General features: G+C 39.8%; 1 protein-coding gene across 7 annotated transcripts in view; it reads right to left on the bottom strand.

Annotated features, from left to right (window-relative positions):
• Positions 1 to 2903: 2903 nt before the first annotated feature.
• Positions 2904 to 27225, bottom strand: part of BCL11B (BAF chromatin remodeling complex subunit BCL11B) — a 95405-nt gene continuing 71083 nt past the window's right edge. For all 7 annotated transcript variants that reach the window (XM_040702046.2, XM_040702043.2, XM_040702044.2 and 4 more), the window contains one exon: positions 2904 to 10114. In XM_040702046.2, coding sequence (XP_040557980.1) covers positions 8103 to 10114 — 2012 coding nt within the window. In that variant the 3' untranslated portion in view covers positions 2904 to 8102. The remainder of the gene's footprint in view (positions 10115 to 27225) is intronic.

Genomic DNA, 27225 nt, shown 5'->3' on the forward strand with positions numbered 1-27225 from the left:
TCTTCAGCTGGAGAGGAGGTATTTCACAGGTGTCCTGACAGATTAATAAACAAATAAAACCAATATCCAACTTTTGTGTAGTAAAAGGAATCTGTAAATCAGTACATTGTCTGCAGTGGGCCTCTTATTAGTATGGGAAGTAAAAGAATTAGAACCATATTTTTTGGAACTAGCTTCATCCTCAAACTACGGTCCAACCAAGCCCCAAGGCATGTGTCCGTTTTCAATAAATGTAATACCATATTGTTATATTCCATGATTAAATCCATGGGGGAACAGACAGTGACAAAACTGGATGAAGAATCTTTTTTACACTCCAATGATTTTTTTATTTTTTTTTTTTAATGGGTAGGCAGAAAACTATGTTTTATTCCATTCTGCATGAGACCATGTTTAGGAAATATCCTGAAAAGACTGATCTTTCATTGGTAGTGAAAAGGAGAGAACACCTCCAACACGTGTGATGCCTTACTGGAGAGCAGTCTGTCATCTGTCAGACAGTGAAATCCATGTTGTCACTGAGTAACTAAAGGTCAGCATTTAGCTGAGCTAGGAGAATAATTCAGAGCAAATCAACTATTAGGCAAATGTTGCCTCTTTTTTGCTTACAAGTTGTCTGCAAATAGATCACAATTTTCTCAAATATATTCATTATTCAGAATTATTTCCTGAATGATTCTGGTGTATAATTATTGGTCTGTTCACAAGCCTTTCATTTTGAGTAGTCGGTTTTCAAGCTGTTCTAATTGGACAGATGGATCACATGGTGTCTTTCAGTGCTTTGATAGGGTAAATGTAACTCTTCAATTTCACTTTCAGGTGGAATCATCTCAACTACGAAGTTAGAGTTTAATGTCTACTGCTATCCTGTTATATGTTCTTGTAATTTATGTGAAGTTTTACATGTAAATCAACACATCCAGATTCAGTCTCAGGTGTGCTTCTGTAAATAAGGAGGAAATCTATTGAACCCAAAGAAATAACATGGTGGAGAAATAGTACAAAGAATAAGGCCCTTGAAAAATCAAATCAGCGCTATAACACATTTCTTTATCATAGTGATTATATAATGCTGACTCAAAGTACCTCTCATTCCGTAACAAAGTTTGAACTCCACTGAATTGATTTCAGATTTCACAAAGGTTTTTCTAAACCTTTTGCCTTTACTGGTTATAATAGAGTTTTTCTTGGGTTACCCAAGCATGCATGAAACAGGATCATCCAACTCAAGGATGCTGCAAGACTCCTTCAGATTTGTTTGCAGCCTTGTTTGTGTCATTTCTTACATTTCCTCTGTCAATAGTTCCTAATCCTGCTTTTTCCCTCCTGCACAATGTGTGTGTTATAAGGGCTCTGACAGACAAGCTCTACCAGATCCAACAGCAATGACTTAAGGCATTATCACATCCAGGCTGCCCATGCTTCTCCTTGCTGGGCAGACACCATCTGCCCTTGCAGAGGCAGTGGATGGACAGAAAGCTCTCTCATGCTCCCAAACCTGCATAGCCATGGCCAGACTGAGCAGCAGGAGCTGCTGCATTGTACAACTTCAGGCCCACATCTCTGAAGCCTGCAGTGCCTTCAGAGCTAATGCAACAACAGAGCTGTGTAAAACTCCCTTAAAGTCCTGTTTATGGGGTGTTGAAAACACCCCTTGCAAAGGCAAACTGCACAAAATTTAGAAGTAATCTGTAACAACCTCTACAGACCACTGCAGAATACATTCAAAAAAAGTGCGGCATTCAGACTACTACACTGTGAACTAAACACAGTGTAATTGTCAGAGTCAGGTTCTGATCTCATCTGCACTGGATTTTCACGAGTACAACTTGCAAAGCCTGTAGCTTTTATACTGTTCTGAAACCTTGATCCAGCAAAGCACTTACGCACATACCTAAATTTAGACTGTAGATTCAGGGAGCCCGAGATCAGGAAGGGACCATCTGTAGGAGCTTCTCTGTAGCCCAAACCACTGAGCTTCCCCTCCTGACTTCTGAGTTGAGCCAAATACTTTAAAGTCCAGGAACAGTTCCTTTGAAATGAGTTTCAATTACCCACCTGCTTTGAATCACAAGCTTGTTACATGGTTTGTTGGACCAAGGCCTCCAGGAAATCAGAATCTGGTCTCCGGCACATCTTTCCTGAGCTTTCCAGTAATGGTTTGAATACAATTCTCTCATTTAGGATTCCCATGCATTTGCTATCAGGTTGGCTTGATAAAGAGTATCGGGACAGCAAACTGCCTGAAGCTGTCAGCTCTTAGCCTCAAACTGCAGACTGCGCACAATGCTGCCTGTGAATGTGCTTGCCTTTGTCCCTAGCTGAGGAGGAGGAGGAGCAGATGGGAAGCTGAAGTTATATTTTGGTGCTGCTCACATAATGACACACAGTGTGTGGCCCAAATCCAGCTCCTGGTTAATTCAGTACATGTCATCCCGGTTTACGTTGCTGTCAAAGAAGCTAAACACATTAACCAATGTTAGGGGCATAAGAGCACTGGTAAGCACACCATTAACTTTACAGGGATGGAAACAAGAGAGCAAAGTTCTTCTCAAGGGCTTCAGAAAACTGTGGTAATTGCCCCACATGTAATTTTATATGAGAAATTTGACTACTCAAAGGATTAGTCTACAGTCTTTTCTCAAGACCTCTACCCGTGAAACTGCTTTACATTATATTTGAACCCAAGGGAGGTAAGTAGAACTTGAGCACATGCTTAGCATCACACAGGTGCTTACATGTCCTCCCCAAACATGACTTCTCTCCTGATGGACTCCCATGAGAACTGACAGAAAACACTGCACAAGTTCTATCATCCTTACTGAAGCTCCAATTCCTCACATCCTTCTGCTCCTTTTTTCCTCTTCCCACCCCCCAATTTCAAAAAAACAGGAAAGACAAGATTTGGAGATCAAGTCAAATGTCCAATTTATTTTTATAACTTGAAACTGGAACAAACGTTGTTTTGAACGAGCGTACAAATGAAATGGTAGACACATGCTGAACTCAACATTGTGACAATAAGGGAGAAAAAAAAAAAAAAAAAAAAAAGAGGCCAAAAATCTTGTACAGAGAATAAAAGGAACAATAAATATTTCACTAAGCCATATTGAAATGACCTCCAGCCATCTCAACATTTTATCCATAATAAAAAAAAAAGTGCTCTTGTTTTTTAAACAGAGCACAAATACCAAGCAATAATAAATAGTTCCAAACTTGTAGTAAAAGACAAAACCTCCAAGTAAACAACAAAAGCTCATACAATAAGTAATAGAAAAAGGTAATAAAAATATTTTGCCTTGCCGGTACAAATGCAAACAACTTAAATCAACGTTACTTTGCTTTGCAGTTCTAAAATACAAAGAGCACCATAAAAATGAGTTTGCCTGTGATAAACAAAACCTTGGACTGTCTATTACATAGGACTGGGATGAAATGCTGATTTTTTGACCCTTTCCTTAAAGAATCACTATTTTTCTTCCTCAAACCAGGTTCTCAAGCCTGTCCTGTTGCCAAGGGAGTCACGTGGAGATTTGTTCCAGACTTCAAAGGCATCAGGACTAGACACAATGAAAGTAATAAATTCCACCTTTAAATAATAATAATAAAAACTAGTTAAATTGTGAAGAGAACTACGGCAGCATTCTAGCTATTTTACCTCTATGCTAATATTGTGCTTATGGCCTAGTAAACTACAGTTCTCCTAAGCAAGAAGAAAAGGAGGGCCATTTCATTATCACTACAGTCTGCAGAAACACAACCCTTGTGCTTTTGGGGTGACTTACTGTTAGCTTCAGTGATCTAAGTCACAAGACTAGACAACTGCTGGTGTTGGTTATCCTGGATAAAATAAAATAGAGACCGGAGCTCCTTAGCAGCTTACACTAAAATAAAAGGTGAATTCTTTCTTAAAGCAAAGAACCGTGGACTGAAAACATTGAATTATGGACTGCGAACTTCTGATCTGCATTACATTGATGTATATCCAGGGGATTCTGCTGAGCTCTGCAACGTCTCTGGTTTTATACAAACGTCAGAGATCTGAATTTTCACCAAAAAGTGAAAATGTGCCTTTAAGGGATCAGATTCCAGCCTCAGCTGTGCTGGTGTAATCCAGCAGTAAGAGTGATGAATAATTCCTGATTTTTATCAGCTTGAGATCCAAAATTTGTCCAGAAGTCTTGAGGGTACGTTGCTCAAGCCAGGAAGACATATCTGTTTGGTAGCTGGACCAAATTCTCCCTGCTGTCACACCCATGCCTCTCCAATTGCTCCAGCCGTTCTGCACCGATGAAAGCTGCAGAAGAATTTGGCATGGAAATTTGTTTTGTTTGCTTTACTTTTACCGTCATTTCCTCCAAGGGCGATGAACACTTTCTCCTTCTCCCCTTCACTAGAGCATCAGTGCCTCTTCTGTCACCTGTCTTCCCTTTGACCCAACAGGGAGAGAGCGTGAGAGAGAGAGAGAAAGAACAGCAAAGAGACATCAAAAGGCACAGAATTTCATCCCAGTCCCTCAAACATTCAGAAATTTATGGAATGTACAATTCGGAGTGAACAGCAGCAAAGCAGCTAATAACATGGACTGGCAAGACCTGTACACGGAGTAGGTCCTGTTCTGACAGGGAAGAGAAGGGCTGTGCCTGGACCAATTTTACGTCAACCCAGTTACAACTGTACCGACAGCAGATCATTTTACCTGTGTCAAAGTGGATGCACCACGCTTTTTGCTATTAAAACGCCTTTCTTCCGGAGGGCAGTCGGGCAGGGAGCAGTGAGTGGGGTGGCTGGGAGAGGGAAGATGTGTTGGACATCTTCTTGTTTGGAAGGGGGGAAAAAAAATCTCTCTCTCTCTCTCGAACCTGTGGGGAAGCTGTGGGATGTCACCTCAGACACCTTTACAGAAACTGAATTTCACTTCTCACAAATAGGTAATAATCATCCAGCCTGGTTCAACCATACCTGGTAAAACCTTGATGCAAGGGGGCCAGGCAACTTTGAAGATATTTAGAGCCCTGTGGGAACAGCACATTTTTGTAGGCCATTTCTGACAAAAAAAATATATATATATACAACTAAAATTATTTCTGAACAACGACAACAACAACAACAAAAAAAAATTAAAAAAAAAAAAGCACTTAATTATTCTGTTTTGTTTCTTTTACTCAAAGGTCGTCTAACAACCCCCCTTTTTTTTTTTTTCCTGTACAATAAGGACTTCACATACAAATTTTTTTTTTATTATTTTTGAAATATTTTATCCTGCCAAATTAAAAAAATATATTATGGCAGCCTGTTTGTTTGTTTTTATTTTTATTTCCAAATTCACTAACAAAAAGGTACATTAAATCCCTTTAAAAGGACAAGCGTACAGTTAAAAAATTACAAGCTTCAGTAAAAATACAGCAAGTGCCTACATCATATGAATCAACCAATATCAATATCCATTCCAGAAGGGGAAGGGAATGGGGATGGGGGAAGAAAAAAAGAGAAAAATAGGTACAGGTCAGAAACGTGATTTTTTTTTCTGCAAAGCAATAACAATATTAAGCACTTTTTTCTACATACTTTTTCTACTTGGTGTAGCAATCACCTTTTAATCCCCGAATACAAGATTCTATACATTTTGGAAATAAAAATTCAACACCCAAGGCAGAAAAAAATTTACTAAAACTCAAGACTTTACAGTTACAGTGACAAGAACAAATTTATAGACCCACCATTTAAATTTTACTGCAACATTTTCAAGGAAAAAAGAAAAGGTTTTTTTTTTTTTTTTTTTTTTTTTCTTTCTGGTTTTGTAAAATGCCCAGGCATTCTCCATTATTACAAATACTGGTCCACTTTTACAGTAATCAAGAAATTTTAATATATATAATATATACTAAAACCCCGTCACCAAAAGAAAACAATATACACATGGCCATTATGGCATTTTTTTTTAATAACCTATTAAGCAAACTTTGAAAAAAAAAAGATTGCTCAAACACACATACACACAATTTTTTTTTTACCCTTGTATGTATTCAATACTGTAAACGTATTTTAAGACAGAGTGCACTAAATTTAACTTTTAAAAAAAATTAGCCGTTGTTCCTGAATTGTTTTTTCTCATTCAATGATAACAACTTGTAATTTGTGTCATTTGAGTTTTAATTCAGCAGTAAATCATTTCCATTCCATTTCCTAAGCAGCGTTGTCCTGAAAAAAAAAAAAAAGCTGAGAATAATTCAGCTAATGGATGTCCGAAGTTGTGCTGGGTATACATCTTCATTTGATTGGGTCTTATGGCATTTTCATGTCCGCTATCTTCAACCAGTAATTTTTTTTTTTAAGTAAATGTGGCTCTTTTTTTTCTAAAGAATGTACTTTTCTTGTTTTACTTTTTTTTTTTTAAAGTCTTTTCATTTCACAAAAACATTTTGCATTTGTCTCAAGAGACTCAAATAGGAAGATCAGTTTTCAAGGCACTCACGTCAAATTGAATGGCAGTAGAAAAACTGTCCAATAAATTATTTTTATTTATTTTTCTTTATAGTGCCAGTATTGTGAATGCCATGCTTAGCAACACTGACACTTAATCTCAGCTGTTCCCTTACAGTTTAACCCACCTTTGGGCCAAATAGAAGAATATGACGTAATTTCTTGTTGAGAAGCCATTTTTGTCTTAACCACAAACAAAAGCTTTAAAGTGCGGGTCAACATAATTAAAATCTCTAACCATAATTGTCCACTGTTTGTTAATATTAGGCATAATGAGCTTTGAAAAAAATTGGAAATTTGAAAGTAGAGCAGGTGCGTTTTTCTGTTCTTTACTTTTTTTCTGTTGTAATGCTTTTTTCAAAATACAATTAATTTCCGTTCCTAATTAAGTTAATGGGAAAATTCTAACCGACTTCAGTAGGAGCAGAATCTTGCCAAGACAAGTAGATGGACTAGAATTTATTTTTTCCTTCCTTATAATAGCATAGCACTATTGTACATCATATAAGATAGTTCTGATATTTCCATTCATAAACCAAAAGACTATGAGTCAAGTCTTTTCATTGAGAAATTGCCACTTGCCCATCCTCTAGAAATTCTTTTAACTACAGCAAATTTGGACTAAAGGAGAGGCACGCACAGACATCTTAGACTCAGCTTTGTGTTTATGAGGTTTAAAATGAAAAAATTGGCTCCTCTGAGGTTTGTAAAGAAGGTTACAATACTTGAGATGTACTTTTATTGTCTCTGGGAAGAGTGGCAGGAAGGGAAGAGGGAGGGAAAGACCTCCAAAAGTGACAATGTGGCACTATTCTGTTGCCATAGCTTTAATAGCAAGAAGAAACTATCCAGTAATAATGCACAATTAAGAATGTTACTGTCTTTTGAATGTAGCTGCCTTTTGCACCTATGACTTTTTAGTTGATGTGAATTTAATGTTGAAATCCATCTAGAAAAGGCCTCTATCATAAGCGACATTGTCAGTGCTACATATTCCATCCAATTCCAAAAGAAAGTGCTAATTTTAAAGATTGTTATCCGCTGTACAATTTTGTTTTCCCTAATCTTCAGGGTTATTTAAAAAGAGGAAAGGAAAAAGAAGGGGGAGGAGGGGTGAAAGAAAGAAAGATCTGTTAAAATGCTGGCTTCTTCACAAGAAATTACACATGCTTAGCTTAAATTTCAACAAAGCAGCGGCCCAAAAATTATAATTTAAAAAGATATGTTTCTCCCCTACAATGCAAGTAATCTCAGGCTACAACTGGGTAAAATTAAAAAGGGATACCCAACAAAATTTAAAAGAAATTTAAACAGAAAGAATAAAAAAAAGTACCTGCACATGCCAAAAAATTACAAAAACCCAATAAATACAGAAATTATTGCACAGTTAAAAGGCTCCACAATTTTTACTGCCTTAATCAACCCTCGGGTTTAATAGAACTTTGTAGACACAGGTTATATTTAAGTGCCAAAGTCTGGCACCTACCATGGTTATGCTAAGTAATGTTTACGGAGGCAAGTTAGGTCATCTTTTCTCAGTTGGCAATAGTTAAAACTGTACAAATAAAATGTTACCTAGACCCCTGAAATTTAACCTAGCGGGGGAGGGGAGGGGGGCCTTAGCTTCTTTCTGCCTGCTCAATTTTGACGTCATTTGTCAGCAAATGTTCTCCATGCCACTTTTTCATGTGTTTCTCCAGGGTGCTGTAAACACTGAAGGGCATCTGGCAAATGTCGCAGCGGTAGACCTCCTTCCCTATCTGGCCATGCGTTTTCATGTGACGCGTCAGCTTACTGCTCTGGGCACATGCATAGTTGCAGAGCTCGCATTTGTAAGGCCGCTCTCCAGTGTGGCTCCGACGGTGCACCGTCAAATTGCTGCAGTTCTTAAAGACCTTGCCACAGTACTCACATGTATCGCTCCTGCGCCCTTCCTTCGAGCTGGGTCGCCCAGGGCCTGGGCCGCTGATGTGGGGGGTGCTGCCTCCGGAGGCCGTGCCGCTGCGCCCTGAGAGCCCCCCATCCAGCATGTCCCCCGGCGGGGTGGAGAAACGCAGGCTCCCATTCTCCGACGAATGCTCGGAAGAGGTGGCGAAGGGAGATTGTCGGGAGTCTGTGAATCCTAGAAACGGATCCTTCATGAAGTGCCTTGATGCCGCGTACCCTACCAGCCACTGGGAGTAAACATTTTCGGAAGGTATTATTGTTGCTGGTGGCAAGTCCAAATCTTTCTCAACTTTTATTCGTTTAGATGAGTTATTTAAGCTGGGGCTTGTGATAGGTGTTGGCTTCCGAGGGAACAAGTTTGGGAAGGGCTCGCCTGGGCCAAAGTTTCTTCCATTGACTGTCCCCTCCTCGGTGCGGTCCAGCTCTCCTACCACTGAGTCTTCATCACCTGTGTCTCTCGGGCACAGGTCTCGGGGACACAGGTCTCGTTGGTCAGAAGACCTTTTCATGAAGCTACTCCTCTTCTGTTTCTCAGCTAGCATGTCATTGTATTGCTGGATGGCACCGAGACTTACATTCTCTATCACTTTTCCCAGGACAAGGGATTTCTCATCTGGCAGTGATTTGGAGCCGTTTTCTCGGTTACGACTCAGCTCTGAGTCCATACTAAAGCTTGACTCTGGCCTGCTCTCATTTTCCAACTCTTCTTCTTCCTCCTCCTCCTCTTCCTCTTCTTCATTGTCATGGCCCAGGGAGGGATCGCTCTCATTCCTGAAGTCTGTCTCACTGGATTTCAGTCCCTCTCCAGTGAGCTCGCTCGTGCCTGGCTCAGGAGAACTCGTGGTGGACAGTCCATCGTCTGACCTGCCTGTCATGGAGCCAGCTTTATGCATATGCGTTTTCATGTGACGCTTTAGCTTGCTGGCCTGGGAGCAAGCATGGTCACATAGCTGACATTTGTAGGGCTTTTCTCCTGTGTGACTACGCCGGTGGACGATAAGGTTGCTCTGGAACTTGAAGGTTTTCCCACAGAATTCGCAGGACTTACTCTTGGCCTGAGGCTGGGGAGGCGTAGTGCTGCTTGGGGGCATGGGGGGCAGTGGTGGGGTGCTCAAAAAAGGTGATTTAGGACTCGGCTGGAAAGGATTCAACAGGCGATGCATAGGGTTGGTGCGACTGGGCGAGACTGGCGGAGGGGTGGAACTGTTTCCTGCCAGCTCTCGAAGCCTTCTGGAGAAATCCATCGCTGGGGACTCAATTGCCATGGGGTTTAAACGCATAACTCTGTCAAAGGCACTGGGATGCTGGGCAACTAACCCCATTTCTTCGGCACTAAGGCGATGTGGATCCAGATGATGACGAGGTGGTGGGCTGAATAGTGGAGGCGTGTTTGGGAGCCGACCCTCACCAAAGCCAGGATGTTCACGCAAAATGGGTCCTGTCATCCGCAGAAGATTAAAAGGGTTGTTGTCTCCAAGGAAATTCATCAGCGGGGACTGTGCAACAGTCTCTGGTCCCAGAGGAGGAGGGATGGTGATGCGTGGAGTAAGGGAACTGTTGGAAGGGCTTGTTTCCAGGTAGATGCGGAATCCATGTGTGTTCTGGGCATGCTGAAGCAAGAACCAAGCGCTATTAAAAGGCTGCTTGCATGTTGTGCAAATATAGCTTGAAGGCTCATCTTTACCTATAAAAGAAAAAACAGAAAGAACACTCAAAAAATAATACAGTGGAGAACATTCAAATACAGTTGGCATGCGCTTTATTTTGCTAACACATTTCCTCCTTGGCATTTCTGAAAGAAGGACTTAATTGCAATGTATTGACTGATATAAATTGTTGAACAGCACATTTACTCACCACACTTATTCAGTTAACATGTATGACAAATATCACACATACGCATTGGTACTATATATGTTTATACCCTCCAACTTGCAAATAAAACCTTTTATGACGCATGAGGATCCAAATCCTTTCATGTGTTTATTCCACAAAAAAAAGGAATTTGTTTCAAGGGATTTATGGCTATGTATGAAAATCAAAGAAAATGCAGTATGGTAGGTTTTATGGGGCACCTGCAGGAGCTTCAGTATCATTTCCACTCTTTCGTTTTGTATTTTATATACTCGAGGCAGCAGTCCACTGAGATCCTGCTGAATTTCATGTATACGTGCTTCAGACATGCCAGAGCTTCCATTTTTAAAATAGTATGTAGGTATTAGCAGCTCAAGCCCTATTTGAGTCAACAGGAGCTTGGAAAACATATCCTTGCATAAACCACTTTGACATTCTCTTTGCCAAAACACCAAGAAGCCACTCAAATGAAACATCCAGTAATCAAAGCTGACAGCAGAGTTGCAATTAACAGTAACAAATGTCGGGCCATGCTTGAACTGGGTCCCAAGAATTTCTGAGCCTAAGCCTGCTTTCCAATGCAGAAATGCTCACCAGGGCCAAAAACATTGTTCTGTTTGCCTTTCTAGGCTCTTTGAACGACTGCACAAAGGTGGAAAGCATTCCTTTAACCTTGATTCAGCTTTACATAAAGGACAGGTGTGGACAAGTCTGTGCTACAGTCATAATTTTGCTAGCTAGAAAATTCCAGTCCTGGGCACAATATAAATTATATGCTGTCTTCAAAATGCACTTTCTCTCCCCCAACCCTTTTTCAATGCCTCTTCAACATTCCAATAACTTTATAACTACACGTCTACTTGAAAATCGTGATCTGGTGTTTGCTGTTTTTAAAACAAGGATGAGGTTTCCTAAAAAACAACACTCCACTTTGAAAAATCTACAATTAATTTCTTGTTAGATGGCTTATTTGTTTGTTTGCTTGTTTATGAATTTTACCCCTCCTCACTCAAAGGCACTGAACTTCCTGCAAGTTCTGAACCCAAACCCAGTTGCCCTCAGTGCCTGCGTAATGCCCCAAGCACCCCAGCCTCCTCGCTGCAGCTGGCAGCCCATTTGGGTATCACAATCAAAGTTTGAGCTTTAAAATAGAGGAGTTTATAAGGTGAGCAGAAGCGTATCATCAAAACTACCTTTGTAAAGAGAAATGACTCATAGCAGCCAAGAAAAAAATTACATCTGGGGCACACAAGGAAAGGAAGGATTGCTGCTGGCTGAATTCCCCTCTTCTGGCTGTTGCGGGAACGGCTGCTGCTAACAAAACCTACAAAACCCTAGACAAGGAGGCAAGAGGATTATCTGCCTACCTATCAGCCTGTCAGTCTATCTAATCTTATCACCCAATGAACATCCATAAAAGCGTAAAGGAACGAGCATCTATCAGACTGGGACTTCCACACAAAGGTATGTGATAAATGTAGTGCAGTTCCTCCCGCTTCTATTGATTTTGCAAGGCTATTGCTGCGGATAGCACTTTCAGACCCCAATTTCAGAGAATCCAGCTGTCCACAGCCAAGAAAAACTCTACCCAGCACAGCGAGCGTTTCTGACTGACACAGCCGCACACCCCAGCCCTTCACACCGCGCTGCACAGGATGCACTCAGACACTCTGATTAATCTCTAGCAACTACTGTTGGAGAAGAAACAAGTTTGGGAGCAGTACTGTGCTTGGGAAAAAAAAAAAAAAGTGCCTGTAACTGCTATTGACATTAATGAAAGCCACGTACAAACACTGAAAGGAACTGATACATTATCCCTTAAAATCTACTCAGCACTCAGGCAGTTAGGGAGTTTTATGTCAGCTCTGCAGCCAAAGCAACAGTAAATGCTCCCATTATTACTTCAAATATTTAAATTTCTGTTTCTTACAGAAATATGATGAAAATGTCTAGACGTTTAACTTTTCTTGCACGGCAACATGTGTAGTATAAAAAGTGACAGAAATCACTGAAGCAGACTAAAGTATATAACATACTCTGTCAAAAGCTTTTTTTAACAATATGTTTTACCTCAGCTCACCCTAGAATAGATTTTAATAAAACCCCTTCTGAAGTGTGATCTAATAGCAAATGAAGTGCAGCATCTTACAAGGTCATATATCTTCAAATTAAAGAGTGCTCTGCACCCTTCACCTTCATTTTATCCACTCTAATTAATCGATTTATTACCCACAGCTGTTCGATTCTTTCATTTTTAAAGTCACAGCATGCATTCTCTTTCGTTAGTTTCTTTTTCTTCCTTTGAAAAAATAAAGTGTGTGTGTGTGTGTGCATGCATTCTCCCTGCTTAGCTCAAGAGCTGACAGGAGGAAGAAAGCAGCTGTGCATTAGATGACAGCAACAGCAACACGTTTACTTCAGCAAAGGCACATACGTAAGTAGAAGAATTCCTGAGCAGGCTGAGGATCAAGGCCAATCTAAAACTGAAATGGCTGATTAAAAAAATTACCCTCAAAATGGCAGCCGGCTGGATGCTTGCTACTATGCGTTACATGGAACTGAGATGTTTCGTTTTGTTCTCCAAAACTTCACCTCCATGAAATCCAAGTGAGAAAAGAAAACTCTCTCCTTTTCACTTTTCTTTCATACAGAGCAGAGCAAATTAGTGCTATTAGTGATGTAAGATTTACAAGCTAGAAGCCATAAAACAGTCTTCCCTTCCCTTCTTCTTTTCTTTAGATTTCATGTACCTAAATACTTATCTTGAGGAGACCACTACTCAATGGCAAAATTGACTGCAGGCAATCTGTCTACCAACCTGTAACTGCTCCATGACTGTTTGCATGTGTGTGTGTGTATACATATATATGTACAAGAACATACATATATATAAATTTTTGCAACCCTCAAAGACTCTCCCCAGACTCTCTTTTTAATAAAATAATAAAACTAAAATAAAATGTTCATTTCCATATTATCACTTCGTGGTTATCTTGCCTAGAAGTTGCCCTGAGCAGTGTAGATGCTCACTTTTAAGAACAGAACAATGTCAAAAAGTCTTTGAAGATCCACTCTGAACATTTTTATATTCAAAAATTCACTAAATATTTTAAACATGCCCAGAAACAGCCACGTATTGCTCGAGAATGATCCTTATATTTAATAATGCAGTTCACCTACACTATAAAACTCTTTGTTATAAGGCTACTTTTGATATATGGCTATCTTAATCCCTAGCCACCTGCACTGAAGTCTGTCTAAATACTGGCGTTATGACAACTAGCTATATAGGCTTTGCCATGTGCAGTCTTTATCACTTTAGCATGTGCTTGACTTTAAGCATGTGAGTAATCAACATCAGGGAAACTTAAGCATAGGCTGAAGTGCTCTGTTGGATGGTGATGAAATTATTCATGTGCTTAGAGTTAAACACAAGCCAAGACTTCATTAATACTGTTCAATGAATTGCATATGGGTTCTGTAAAAAGGCCTGATTTTAAGGACCAAGGGATCAAGTATAATTTTTTACCTTTATGCTGGTTGGCTTCAAGACTGCACTAAATACAAACAAATGCTACCATTGGGGTGAAACACCTCACAGTCTTTAGGGCTGAATCCTACTGAGATGCTAGCATATGGGTTCAGAAATCTTGATTTTGGTGCTGGAAAGGACTACAAAATTAAAGAATGAGAAGACTGGGTAAACCTTAAGGGTTACTCTGGTCAAATTCCTGACCCAAGAGCAGTCCATATCTTTGCATGTGTTTCTATGCATGGGAGATGCTCAATTACCCCGCTTCAAAGGCCACCCTCATGAAGAGTCTGCAACCTTTTAAAATCTGTATTATTCCTCCTCTTCTTTAAAATCACGAAGGCTTCTCAAAAGCCTAACTTAAATCTTTCTTCCTTCACTTTAAGATCATAATATTGTGTCCTACCTACACGGACATCAAAAACACAGGAAATGATTTAGTTTGCACCTCACAGGCCATTCGGGTATCATCCAGCCAGGTGATCTGCAGTTAAACAACATCAAATCTTTTAGCATGTGCTTCCCCGAGCTTCATTTGGAAATGCCAGCTGAGAAAAAATCTATTGTGTATCTGCCTAGTCTGTAGCAATAGTTGACTATCCTCAGTGTTTAAAATACTGTCCTCATTTCATTTGAAATTGCTGGGTTCAACTGGCAGATATTAGGTCTTATCTGGTAGATTAAAAATCTCCCTAGTATCTACCTAAGTAGATAATTATAAACAATGAATTTATTGAACACTCATCTTTTCTAAGTATTATGACAAAAGATGGTCTTTTCCAGAAATATTAAAATGTGTTTCCTCTATTACTGCATGACAGATTACGTTCCATTCAAAATGTCAAAGTAATAATGAGGGTTTTTTTTTTCTTTTTCTTTATCATGAACAGCACAAAACAAAGTTAAATTTGCATTATTCCTTACAAATTCTGCCCTCACAGAGGGCACTGGGAGCATACAGGTAGGTTTGCTCAGCCTAGAAGAGCAGCCTGAGTCTGTGGGCATTCATCGCACTGTACCAGGTAGTCTGAATTCCCTGGCTTATCAGTCCTCTACATTCTAACTTGCATCACTCAGTGAGACACAGATCTTCCTTGCCCAGTTGGTACATGGCTTCCTCAGCTGAATGCTGAGTGCCTTTGCCCTGGAGATAAATTTCCCTCAAAATATCCTCAGTTATTCTGGATACCATCAAACAATAATCAGTGTAAGATAACGACTGTTGAGAATTCATTATTTTCTGCTGGGTTACAGTGACATCCAGTGCCTTACAAAGTCTCCCCTCAGCATTTCTAAATAATTGCATTAGCTGTAACAGAGAATGAACTCCTCTCTGCTTTTAATCACCCATCTATAGCCCCCGCTAGGACTGCAGTGAGTACCAAGTCAGGTCCACATAACTACTGCCATTCTTTACCTCTAGCAGTACTTTCTAGATAATGTTTCTGGTTTCCTTTATGAAGTTACAACAGCAGCAATAAAAATAGTAAGGAATTTTAATGCTGCTTTACAGCACCTTTAGAAGTTCAGGAAAAGTAGAAACTTGGAAGCTTTAAAGAAAGGACACCTTTTATTGCACTCAGGAACAGACACATATCAGGTTCCTACAGTCTTTCTACCAATGCTACTTTCTTCTCCACCACTCGATGTTTAATGAGCATTTAAATAATTACTCCTTGTTATTATGACAGTTACTCTAATAATACCAATAAAGGCAGCATAGATGCTCCATAAAAAACACACCTTTAATTGAATTATTATTAAATTAAAGTGTCGTAATTGGGAACACTAGTTTAACAAGTCTCCTTATAAGACCGACTGACATTAAAGAGAAGGGCATTAAATACTGGAAAGATTTAGTGTTTCATAGTGAAGAAAATTTATGGTTCTATGCGGTTTGACAGGTCACCTAGAGAAAGGCCAAATATTTTCCATGTGTCTGTAGTGTGGACTATACTGATTCATAACTGATGCATCATTGGGTATGCAAAGATACTATGACTGAGTGCAACCATAGATTAACACTCCCAATTTTGAGAGCTTTGCCCTCCCTGCACTCCCAGGAGTGTTAGGAAGTGCTGCTACCTCCATTTCACAGAGTGACTGTCAGTCTTCCCAAAAGATCAAAGTATTAAACAGAGCCCATCCCCAAATGGGGATCACCACTGCCAGTTCTATGACAGTCATTAGTTTTAAACATCAAATGCAAAGGAACCATTTCACTTTATACATCTCTTCATTTTAATTTTGTTTTGATGGCAGTACAAGCTGAAGATGTAAAACAAGCACAACTCTTCTATTCATCCCCAGAGCTAACCCAATGCATCCATCTCTACACTGCCTTCTCTAAAAAAAGGGCTCGAGAGCGTCTTGCAGCACTTCCTGGTGAGGGTGATGGGGACTATCACCAACAATTCATAAAGTAAGCATCAACTGGTGGCAGAAGTCGGTGTTTTATAACTTAGCAAGACGCCTGCAGTCTCACAACCTAAGAACCTTCAATTCTCCACTCAGATAAGCAGCCACAATCTCTTGTAAAGCTCAGCCAACCTGAAGTGCGTCTCAGTCAAGGAGAGGATAGGAAGGTTTTAGGTGCAAGAGCCCAAGCTGAGGGGCCATAGAGCCTGTCATTATCTGGAAATGGGGAATCTCAAGACGCTGTTGGTGAAAGGCAAGAATGTGACGGGGAAACAAAAATGAAATGTTGTTAAGAGGTGGATGGAAAAATAAGTGTCTGAAGGAGGAGAAGTAATAGAGAAGTGTTACTTCTCAGTAACAGAATCCTGTCTCATCCCATACTTGGCCCTGTTTTCTTGCCTTGACTTTAATAGCCTATCTCTTCCAGTGCCATCTTCAAAGAGAAAAAAAATAAAAGCATGACTTCTTGCAGTGTTCTTCTCCCACACACTTGCCTATGTGCTTTACAGCTTTCCCCATCCTGTTTCTTCCTTGACTACGGGGACTGCAAGTTCTCTACAGAGATATGCAAGAAGCTTTATGCCAAGAGCACCTACAGACCTCGCAAGACCCTCTTATTCCCAGCACTAATTTTAATTAGCAATGTGAATATTCTTGAGAGCATTTTCCACCTGTTGAAAAAGATCTACAATGGCACTGGTTGACACCCATGTGGAAATATATTAATACTGCATTAATATTAGTAATATACTTATGTAACTAATTATTTCTATGCTAAGGCCAACTGCCAAGTTCTTTGCTGGATTAAATACTGCCCTGGTTTGGAATGCCTTGTTTGTTTGCTGAAACATTTTGTGTTTTTTATTTCATTTGTGTTTTTTAGCATAGTGGGCAGTGCTGACCATATTTAGGCAGAACAGCAAATTTTCTATTTATCATTCTTGTAATAACAAATATCTTTTTGTCAAATACGCTATTTTATCATGAGTGGAAAACCCAAAAGATTAATTGCGAATTGCATTGTTGAGAAGTTACACTGCCGTGCTGTTTATCTACAGCCAATCCTCTCACAATTCCAAGAACAAAGAGCATGAATCCTTGAAAGACTGAGATATCAACCTGATGCCTTAATACTATACTTTTAGCCAAACTCTGATTTGAATTATCGTGTTGTGAATTCAAAGTAGCTCTGATGACCACCACTGCAGACATCTAAGTTTTTCCTCATTAGTTATACTAGGTTATCACAAACAAGCACCTTAGCTGGGTTAATATGAATATATTAACTTATGATTTTGTTTTCACTTAACTTTCCCCAAAAGCATCTTACATGTCCTCTCCAGCATCTATACTTACAAAAAGGGAGGATGCTGCAGGCTACAGCCATGCATAACACAAACAGATGCTTCCTGCTTCTTAATGGACACAGGCGACCTTTGGCTGAAGATGTAGCTTGTGTTCAATAGCCCATTTTGTATGAGACTTAATCATACCCCAGAACCATACTGCCAGAGTCACATAAGTGAGCCAAATGCACAGTCAGTTTAATGTCTAGTGCATTACAAAATGGCACTATTATATTTTTAGGTATAAAATGTCAATAGTCATTTTGGGCAACTTCCTTCTGAATGTCCAATTTCTCATTCCTTAAAAGGGCTTGCGTCTTACTGGAAGTTCAGCCTACAGACACATAAGAAGTGCTTTTATTTCGTGCAGAAAAAGAAAGAGAACTGCATAGCAAAAAAAAAAAAAAAAAAAAAAAAAATGGAACTCTCAACACAGGGATTTTGGCCCAGAAGGGCTATTAAAATGGAAGATAAACATTTTTGTCATCTCAGAACAACTTCTTCTAATTGGTGTTAAATTCCGAACTACAAGGGCAATTTATAAAACGGAGAAAGAGAGAAGTGTGAAAAGTAAGGAGCAAACAGGAAAATCAATATCAAAAGATCAATAGTGAATGAGTTAACTTTTAAATAGCCCTTTGTGATACAGCTGTTTCAATTGACTCCACCTTTAGCATCTAAACAGCTTTGTGTCTTTCAGTTAGTTTCTTTGAACCTCAGACATTAGCTAGTTGATTGTGAGGATGCTTTACAAACCTACCGCATAAAATAGTGAAAACGATCAGTGAAAATGGGGAGCATAATACAGAGGGGGAAATGTACCCACTGTACAGATGAAAAGACCCCGGGAATACTCCTGGCTGGTGGGTTTATATATAGGATCCCATTTACAGCATTCATGAAAAACCCTTGTACTGCTCAAGGACACTTTTAGGCCTTTTCTTTGCATGAGGTATTCAAATGTATTTGAAATAATGTCAGTCTTTTCTACAACATATGAAATATGCCAGCAGCTTGCCTTTAAATCGGTTTCCTGTAAGTAGTTTTGTTTGAAAACTGGCAAGTGCAGGGATTTCTTTTTTTTTTCTTTTTTTCTTTTTTTTTTTTTTTTTCCACAGACTTTTCTAAGGTGCCATTTTCTCATCTTACAAGCAGGAATTCTGAGTAATCTGAATAGGGGCTTAAAGGAGGATACATAAAGGAGATTGTCCATGTCATATAATGGAAAAATAAAGAGTAAATTAGGAAACAATAAAAAAAGCCATGGGGTGAAAACAAATTTTCCCGTTTTGTTTTGTTTTTTTTTTTCTTTCCCCAAGAGTACTTCAGTCTCTTTTACTACAACTATTTCTTAAGGGTATTAGGTGTCTATTCATAGTTAGTAAATGAAATAGCATTTTTGTTTTAATTCATTGCTTCTTTAACAAATGCTAACTCCCATCTCTGCTTCTTTAAATCCACAAAATCTCCACGTTCAATCCTAAGAAGTATTATAAAGGCTGTAAATCTTGTTTTAATGGAATGTACATTTAGCTATGAGGAGATAATTGACGTTATGGAGGGCCTAGATGCTGAATTATATAGGTTATCTAATACAAAGGGGACTCATTACTGAAGCACTACAAACAAGTAGTAATATATGTATATTGTTCTGAGTGGCGTTATAGCAAAAGTGTTCGGGTCTGCAGGGATTTATAAAACACAAGAAAACAGCAGACATGCACTTGTAAATTTGTCTCATTTGTCTCTGAAGTTAAAGGTTATTCCCTTGATCTGAATTTGTAATAAAAACATGCTAGACTAAGGTTTGTAGAGAATGTTTGAATATGTAAATTGTGTATAATGATAGGCAATTATAGGGTAAAAACTGGACCTTATGAATGTTACAGAATTGCATGGAGCATCAAAGTATTTTCCTTCAGATGAAATATTTATCTTTTATGCATGTTATAAGCACTTTTTCAAAGGTATTCAGCAACCTATTTGAGCAGAGAGTTGACAAAAATCAAACCATTACAACCGAGTAAGACTGTGGGCTTATGCGCAGGAGAAGCCACAGCTTTTTACAAAATATACATAATAAATCTCTTGAACTAATGGTTCCGGAGATGGATCCTCAAGGACAAGTTCCACTGATTTTCACTCCCTTAGATGAAAGCTGGTCAGATGTTTCTGGATTTTTTTTTTTTATTTTTATTTTTAAAGAAGATGTGGGGGTGGAAGCGTGGGGAGGGAGAATAACTAGGTAAGAATGTGCATTTGCCTGGACTGATGCAATGAAACCCCATTTCCCCGCCAGTTAGTTGGCTGCTGTTTTCAGGGAATAAAGAGGAAAAAAAAAAAGAAGAAGAAGAAAAAAAAAGGATGCTGCATCAAGATAGGCAGGAGTAAAGCCGGGAGATGATACTGTAGTTTATGCTACTGAAGATAAGGTTTTCTCCTTCTCTGAGCACGACAGTCTGTTCAGGTTAACCAACTGCAGTGTTAGAATAACTCCAGCCGACTTGTCACAGAGTACAAAAGTCATCAGCAACTGAATGTTCTTTTCTGCACCGCAATTAAGACGAATCAATACGACGTGCCACAAATGGTATTTTACTCTCAATAAGAACTCGGGCTGAGTTTATTCAGAATATTTTAGCGCTTCCCCAGGGGATTTTGGTCCGACGCAGATGGCAAATAAAGTACTCAGCCTAGGGCTAGAGCACATTATGCTAATTCTAATGTCAGATGTACTTTAATATACAGCTCTATTTAATCACCCCATTATTTCACATTTCCATATGAAAAACCTGCGGCACTTCTGCAGAGCTTTCACTCTGCGACAATGCCAGCTTCCTTCAACTAGCTCGCTGCGGAACAGAAAAGGAGACTGGTCATTCTCGCCAGTCAAAATGTTACAGTTTCAAAGTTTCAGTATTCCTGAATTTAAAGTGGGTCTTCCAGCGCAATTAGCAAATCGCTCTGCTAGAATGCTGATACGTACAAAATGCTAAGGAGGTGTGATTTAGAAAAATAAAATCACAGCCTTCCCTCCTCACCTTATCCGCTTGTGCACGCAGACGTACACAGCACACATCTCAAAGCTGCTTGAAGAGTAGGGATAATAAAAATAATGACAATATTTTCCCAGCGCGATTCAACCAGCATTCTCAGCATTTGTCACCAAAATACTGCTATTCCTGGCTGGATGGCTTTCCTTACTTAGAAGAGCAGACATGGCTGGCACAGCTGCCAACCTACAGATGTCTCGGAATAAAACCTTCCTTGTGTATCAATAATTTTTCCCTTTAACAAACTACACCTCTAATTAGATTTAGAAGCCATACACCTTCAGCATGGGCCACTATCCAAATTACCTGCAAATTCACCTTTTTTGTCACATCTCTTGTGACCACAGAATTTGAACGATGGATTTCAAGATGAAATGATTCCAAACTGGATTTACACTGAACGAAACGAAGGAAAAACCTTTCCTATGGAGCTGCATTTGGGTTGTTTTTTGTTGTTGTTGTTCTTATTGTTGCTGATGCTGTTTTCCAAGCCATCAAGGCATTACACAAGCAGGCAGGGAAAGCAGAAGCAATCTTTGGAGCACCTCTTCAGCATCTCAGCTTTCCCTTCCTAACAGTGCTGTAGAGGACCCATAATACAGTGCCTGTATACAACCACAAGTGACAAGAGTTGCACAGTCTCAACAAAACCTTCCTCCAGTTTGGCATAACTGGGCCTCCATGATAACCAGCACCGTACATCATGGAAAGCCAGGTCAAGGCTAGATTATGCCAAGATGCTGTTCGAGGAATGCACGAAGCTTAAGTCAGAAGTCAGTCAGTTTTCTAATCATTGCAGTAACCTACAACATCTCTCTCACTCTCTCTCTCTCTCTTTCTTTCTCTCTCTCTCTCTCTCTCTCTCACACACACACACACACACACAAAAGTCTATTTAGAAAAAGACCTACTTTTTCCTCCTTCAACCACCCAATCTGAATCCTTCAAAAATTGTTCAGCAAAGCATGCAGTAGCCAGCACCTGGGGCCAGACCTCACCTGGTTTCACTGCTACGCATCAACATTTAAAGATACAGAACGGCACTGCTGTGCCTTGACGCGGCATATGTCACAACTGCCATGTCCTAATTTGATCACGGTGGATGATATCCTCCACATTCAAGGCAGAAATGATTATATTTTAAATAATAATGATGCAGATAATATATAAATGTATGTTTTATAAATATATATATGTATCTATACGTATACCAATGCGTCTATGATATAAACATAGGTAATAGATGGTACATGATAGGAGATAAATATAGATACAGACAGATATAAAAGTGATTTGCTCTGTGTAAGAATGGCCATGAACACTGCACTGTGCCTGAAGGAAGGACAGGGGCTGAGTACAGGGCACAGGTGCATCCTTCTCCAGCTATTCCAACTAGACTTTCACATGTGCAGCTTGATCCTGAGGGAAGCAGATACAACAGTTTCACCCTTTGGGAAGTTTTGCTTCAGTAGGAAATACAGCACAAGTTAATTTAGTAAATTAGGGCAGCTTGAAGGTTTGTTAAATAGTGAATATCCCATCCTGAATATGAGCAGTTAAATTCCAAAGAGGAAGAGGAAACAAATGTTTCATATCCTAATACAAAGCCCACTAAAGTCAATGTGAATCTTTCTACTAACTTCAGTGGGCTCCACATGAGGGTCTTCTTCCTCATTGGGATTTGTTAGTCTCAAGACACCATCTTCAATGTAGGGATAAATCTGGTTTGTGGTGATGGAGTTAAAAGAAGAGAACGGATTTCACAGCAGCTGTAAGCCCAGAGAATGCAGATGTAAGTATATTAGAGGAATAAATGGAGACACAGCTAGTAAAGTATCTTCTGTATCTTTAGTTAAAACAAACAAACAAAAAAGTTGAAATATGAGAAATACATAAACTGAAATTAATCCTTGACAACTTGGCTGCTTTTTCTTATGCTGATATTCAGTTTTTTGGAATTGAAAAAAAGAATAATAATAATTCTCTGCAGATCTATCCTATTTCTGTACCTCAGCTTAGATAAAGGAACTGCATTTTTAAGCTCTGTTAATAAGAATTCTTTGCAAAAACGTTCTTTGCAGAACATCTATTTAATATCATATTTATTCTTGACAATAAACAGATGTGTGAAATCCCATTCAATTATGGGAGTTTTTTGAATGCCAGAATGTCTGCACACACATCTTACACTAAAGGGCTCCAACAGAACTCAGAGTCCCGTAAAGAAAAACCCAGACAGGGTGAACAAAGGAGAAAAATGTATAGAAGCTTTTACAGTCTAAATATTAAGGGAGGGAGGGTAGTGATGTCGGGGGGGGCACTGCTGGAGAAAGAGAAGTATGAAATAATACTTCATATGAAAGAATAAAACTCATCCCTTACAGAGCAGGCATCTTGGGGATTGCTCTAGATGAGGCAGTTAAAATGCAATCTATGACTACGAAGTTACAGAAGATGAACATACGATCGTACTTCCTGAAATGTACGGATAAAAATACAACTTTTGCTCCTTAAATAGGTGGCGGTTTATGCCGCTGTAACATTGTGGAAAATAATGCCAATATTGGCATAAAAGAAGATGCTAAAAACTTCACGTTTTATTTCTATACAATTCTGATTGATCACCTTTGAGAAGCGTAATTAAACAATGCTAAGCATCCCAAGCCCTCTGAGAATGCACTGCCTAAAAAATATTTTTAGAACAATCACTGTAGTAATTCTTCTTAGTTGTAGAAACACTCCAAATCAGAAAGTCAATTTTTCCTCTATTTGCAGAAGTGTGCTGGTTTTCACTGGAAAGGCGCCTGTGTTTTGTTTGGCTGCTGTTCATATACTGCCTTGGCAGGATTTCCTTGGATTGCTTACAGTGAACATTGCTCTTGCATACAGTAGCACTCCCATTTTAACCGTCCCAGCCACACGTTTTCTAATAACACGCGGTGAGCTGCAAAATCCCTGTAAGCACAGCTCTTTAAGGCAGCAACAGAAGGGAGTGGGGGCGGAGGGCTGGAAGGGCGAGGCTCTGCCCGTTCGAAATGCAGCGCTGCAAACAGAGGATAGTCCTTTTTAAAACAACCAATGTGAATTGTGTTTAAGGAGCAGCTTTCCAGGAAAAGAAAAAAAAAAAAAGAAAAACATCTTCGAGAAGAGGGCCTGATTCAGCTGATTCACCGAATCTGAGCCGTGCTGGCTGGCCTTCGTGCCGCGCCGACTTGGGTCCTGAGTTATGTTTATTTTCCTTCCTTTCTAATATTTTCTCTTCTCTTCTGAGAGGGAGAGAACTTACTAATGCCTCATGTTGGAGCCCCCAGACCTAAGCGTCTTCCTGACATAGCAAAATTTTGCACCCCACTGGGAGCGCTGTGGGAACCAAAGGGGTGGCCAAGGGAGGGCATCTACATGGCCAAAGCAGCCTGGAGGAACAAACGGAGCATTTCTACCTATGGCTGGTGGAGAGAAAGCCTGTAACAAGCCCGTTATTCAGCTCCGTGCCCTTTACAAATAGGGCCGACTTGTTCGGGGCCAGCTGCGGCGTGGCCCCCCCACACCATCCCGATCGCCGCACTCACAGCCCTGCTCCGATTTGCATCTCCATGCATCTCATTTCTCGTTAAGTAAGTTGATTAATTTGGGTGAGGGAAGTTGCCATTCAAAAAAAAAAAAGAAAAAAGAAAAAAAAAAGAAAGACAAAGAAAAAGAAAAAAGAAAAACGAAAAAAAGAAAAAGAAATTTCCACTGGCATTATTTGCACCTTTCAAAACTCGCCGACCCCCCGCCCCCAGCCCCCGCTTCGCACCTCGCTTTCCTCCATCCCTTTCTCCCCCTCGCTGCCCTCCCACTCTCCCTCTTTCTCCCCGTTGTTTACAAAGGTTTCATTATGTTTTCAACTAATCAGAAAGACCTACTAATACACAATTAACATGTGACTACATAAAAAAAAAAAAAAAAAAAGCTTCCAGAAGAAGGAAAAGTAATTAAGTAGAGAATGCTTTTCAGTAAGTGCTCGCTTTAACCCATCGTCAGAGAACAGACTCTAGGTTAGTCCACAATGGATGGAACAGATGCCAAGGGCGAAATGTTAAAAGCAAATAAAAAAGGACATTATTTTCTTTGGGAATAATAGCAATCAATGCCACAAAAACGAACATCAGACTGCAGTTGTTTTTATCTGACCTCCTCCTCTTTTCTCTACTTTTCCAAAGTGCCTTTTCTGCACATTTCATTAAAATAAATAGACAAATAAAGGTATCATTAATAGCATCTTTGCTTCCAAGGTGACAGGAAGCCAAATAATCAGGATTGCCATCGAAATGACGCAACAGTGGATTAAAAAGATTTTAGGCCTAATCATACACATAAGCTAAGCTCATAGAAAAGTCAGGAATCCTGCCCAAGCAATGACAAGGGGCATCAAACCCTCTGCAAGCGGTGCTGGGTTATCACAACATATAAACACTCCAGGAGAGAGATTTACGGGTTGTAGTGTTTGCAGCATCTCAGTTATTAAATTTACATCTACCTTCTGACACGGTCCTCAGTGTGAGAGCTGTCACACGGATTGGAAGCCTGAGGATGCTTGCTTATATGGAATTTACACTGTATATAGTAGGTTGCTCCAAAAATAATGCCTCCTGTTTATTACCATGGAAACTGTAATGGATACAAATACTACAATAACACTATATGATAAAGCATACTCTCAGCTGCAAAACACTGTTTTTCAACATAGTCACCACCATTCACTGTGCATTTTCACCAGCTACGAACAAGAGCCTACATGCTGTACTCCTTAAAATCCGCACCAGTGGAGGCTGACCCACTGTCAACATCACCACTGCTGAAACACACCACCTACCACCTCACTGTGCTCATAACCACTGCTTGGTCTCCATAAGCATTAAGCAGGAGTCAGTGAATGCCAATAGGTGCCATTTTTTCTTCATGGAGGAATTCAGTGACACACCGTTGCTTCATACGCGCTTCCATGTCAGGCACCATTCTATCAGACTGCCCTTCTGCTGCCATCTGTCACACAGCAACAAAATGGAATGGAATATTGGTGGGAAGGTTCAGCCTCTACTGCCGTACCACCAACAACTGCCTTTGATGTTCTGGGCCAACTTAATAACATTAGGAGGCATTACTTTTGGAGCAGAACTCATATATAATGCATATATATATGTATATATATGCACATGTATACAGAGAGAGAGTAAACCAAAATGTTATCTTAATAGTTACAACTTTTTTTTTTTAATCCAAGCATTGTCAAAGTACATCCTAGTGCTCCCTGGGTTCTTGATGCATTCAGCCAGCTTCCACAGCAAAAAAAAAAATGTTCCCTTTGGAAAAAAAAATATATTTCTCTAAATGTCTGTCCTTGGAGCGGAGCACTTGGGATATTTTTTTATTTCTGCTCCCCTCCCCCAAATAAATTCTTAAACAAATGGACACTTAGTTGAGTATCTTGAAAGCCAAATTCAGCAAGGAGCTTCAAACAGCACTTTGGTCCCACTGAAATCACGGAGGAACTGCAGGGTGCTGGGAGGAACAGGTCCACCAGTGCCACAAAGGAGCACATGAAATAACAGCTCCTGTTCCTTAAATTCCCCATCCCAATGAATTTATATTCCAAACTACATATCACATACAGAGAATTTTTTACTATCCAAAATCCCATTAGTTTCATTGGCACTTTAGGTAATAAGATTTGCATGGTAAAAATTCCATTTCTATTAGATTGGGTCCATAGGACTCACCAGCCTGATATGATTGTCAGAGGAAAGGGAGGATCTGTGGGTTTGTTACAATATGAGGATTTGTCCACACAGAATTTGGCACCAGTTTAATCAAAAGGACTCACTTTAACCAGTACAAACCCCAGTGTAGCCTCTATTTCTGTCAGCTTAAAACTGGCTATATCAGGAAATTTCTCACAGTAAATTTATATAGATAGACTGAAACAGGTCAGCTAAACGGAGGTGACAATCAATTAAAACAATCTGCACCCAGAAGTATTCTGGATTATCTGTCTGAAAGACCCTTATAGTTAAACTACAAGCTAGAAAAGTTCACAGGCTTTCCCTACTCAGCCTCCCAGCTCCAAGCAAACAATGATTTAGTACCCTGCAGTGCCAGACATTGATCAGACCAGATCAACCACCCACCAACCTACCTCCCTGATTTTGTCCATTCCCTTTCTGAAGCTGTCACCTTTACCCTCTGCAAGATCCTGTGGCCATGAGTTTGATGTCTTGGTAAGGTGAGAGAGAAAAGCTAGCTCAATCTTAAAATCCTTAAATCTGCTGCAAGTCTCCTGGAGGACTTAATGAGAACATTTGCAATGCCAAGAGGGCCGCAGTCTCAGCAGCAATCCATCACAAAATACTACCTAGCAATAGGAGCAGCAAGATCCAACTCTGCTTTTACTCAGCTGGTTCTTCACGCAAAGACTTACCAATTCCACAGATGCCTATCTTCTAACTAACAGCTGATGGAAAAATTTGGGGTTGGGAACAAGTCAGATATGGAAGCTTCTTCTCAAATCATCCTTCCTTGAGCTTCCGTGTTCTTGATTTCTGACGTACTAAAT

Source organism: Gallus gallus, chromosome 5, assembly GCF_016699485.2.
Source record: "Gallus gallus isolate bGalGal1 chromosome 5, bGalGal1.mat.broiler.GRCg7b, whole genome shotgun sequence".
Lineage (NCBI taxonomy): Eukaryota > Metazoa > Chordata > Aves > Galliformes > Phasianidae > Gallus > Gallus gallus.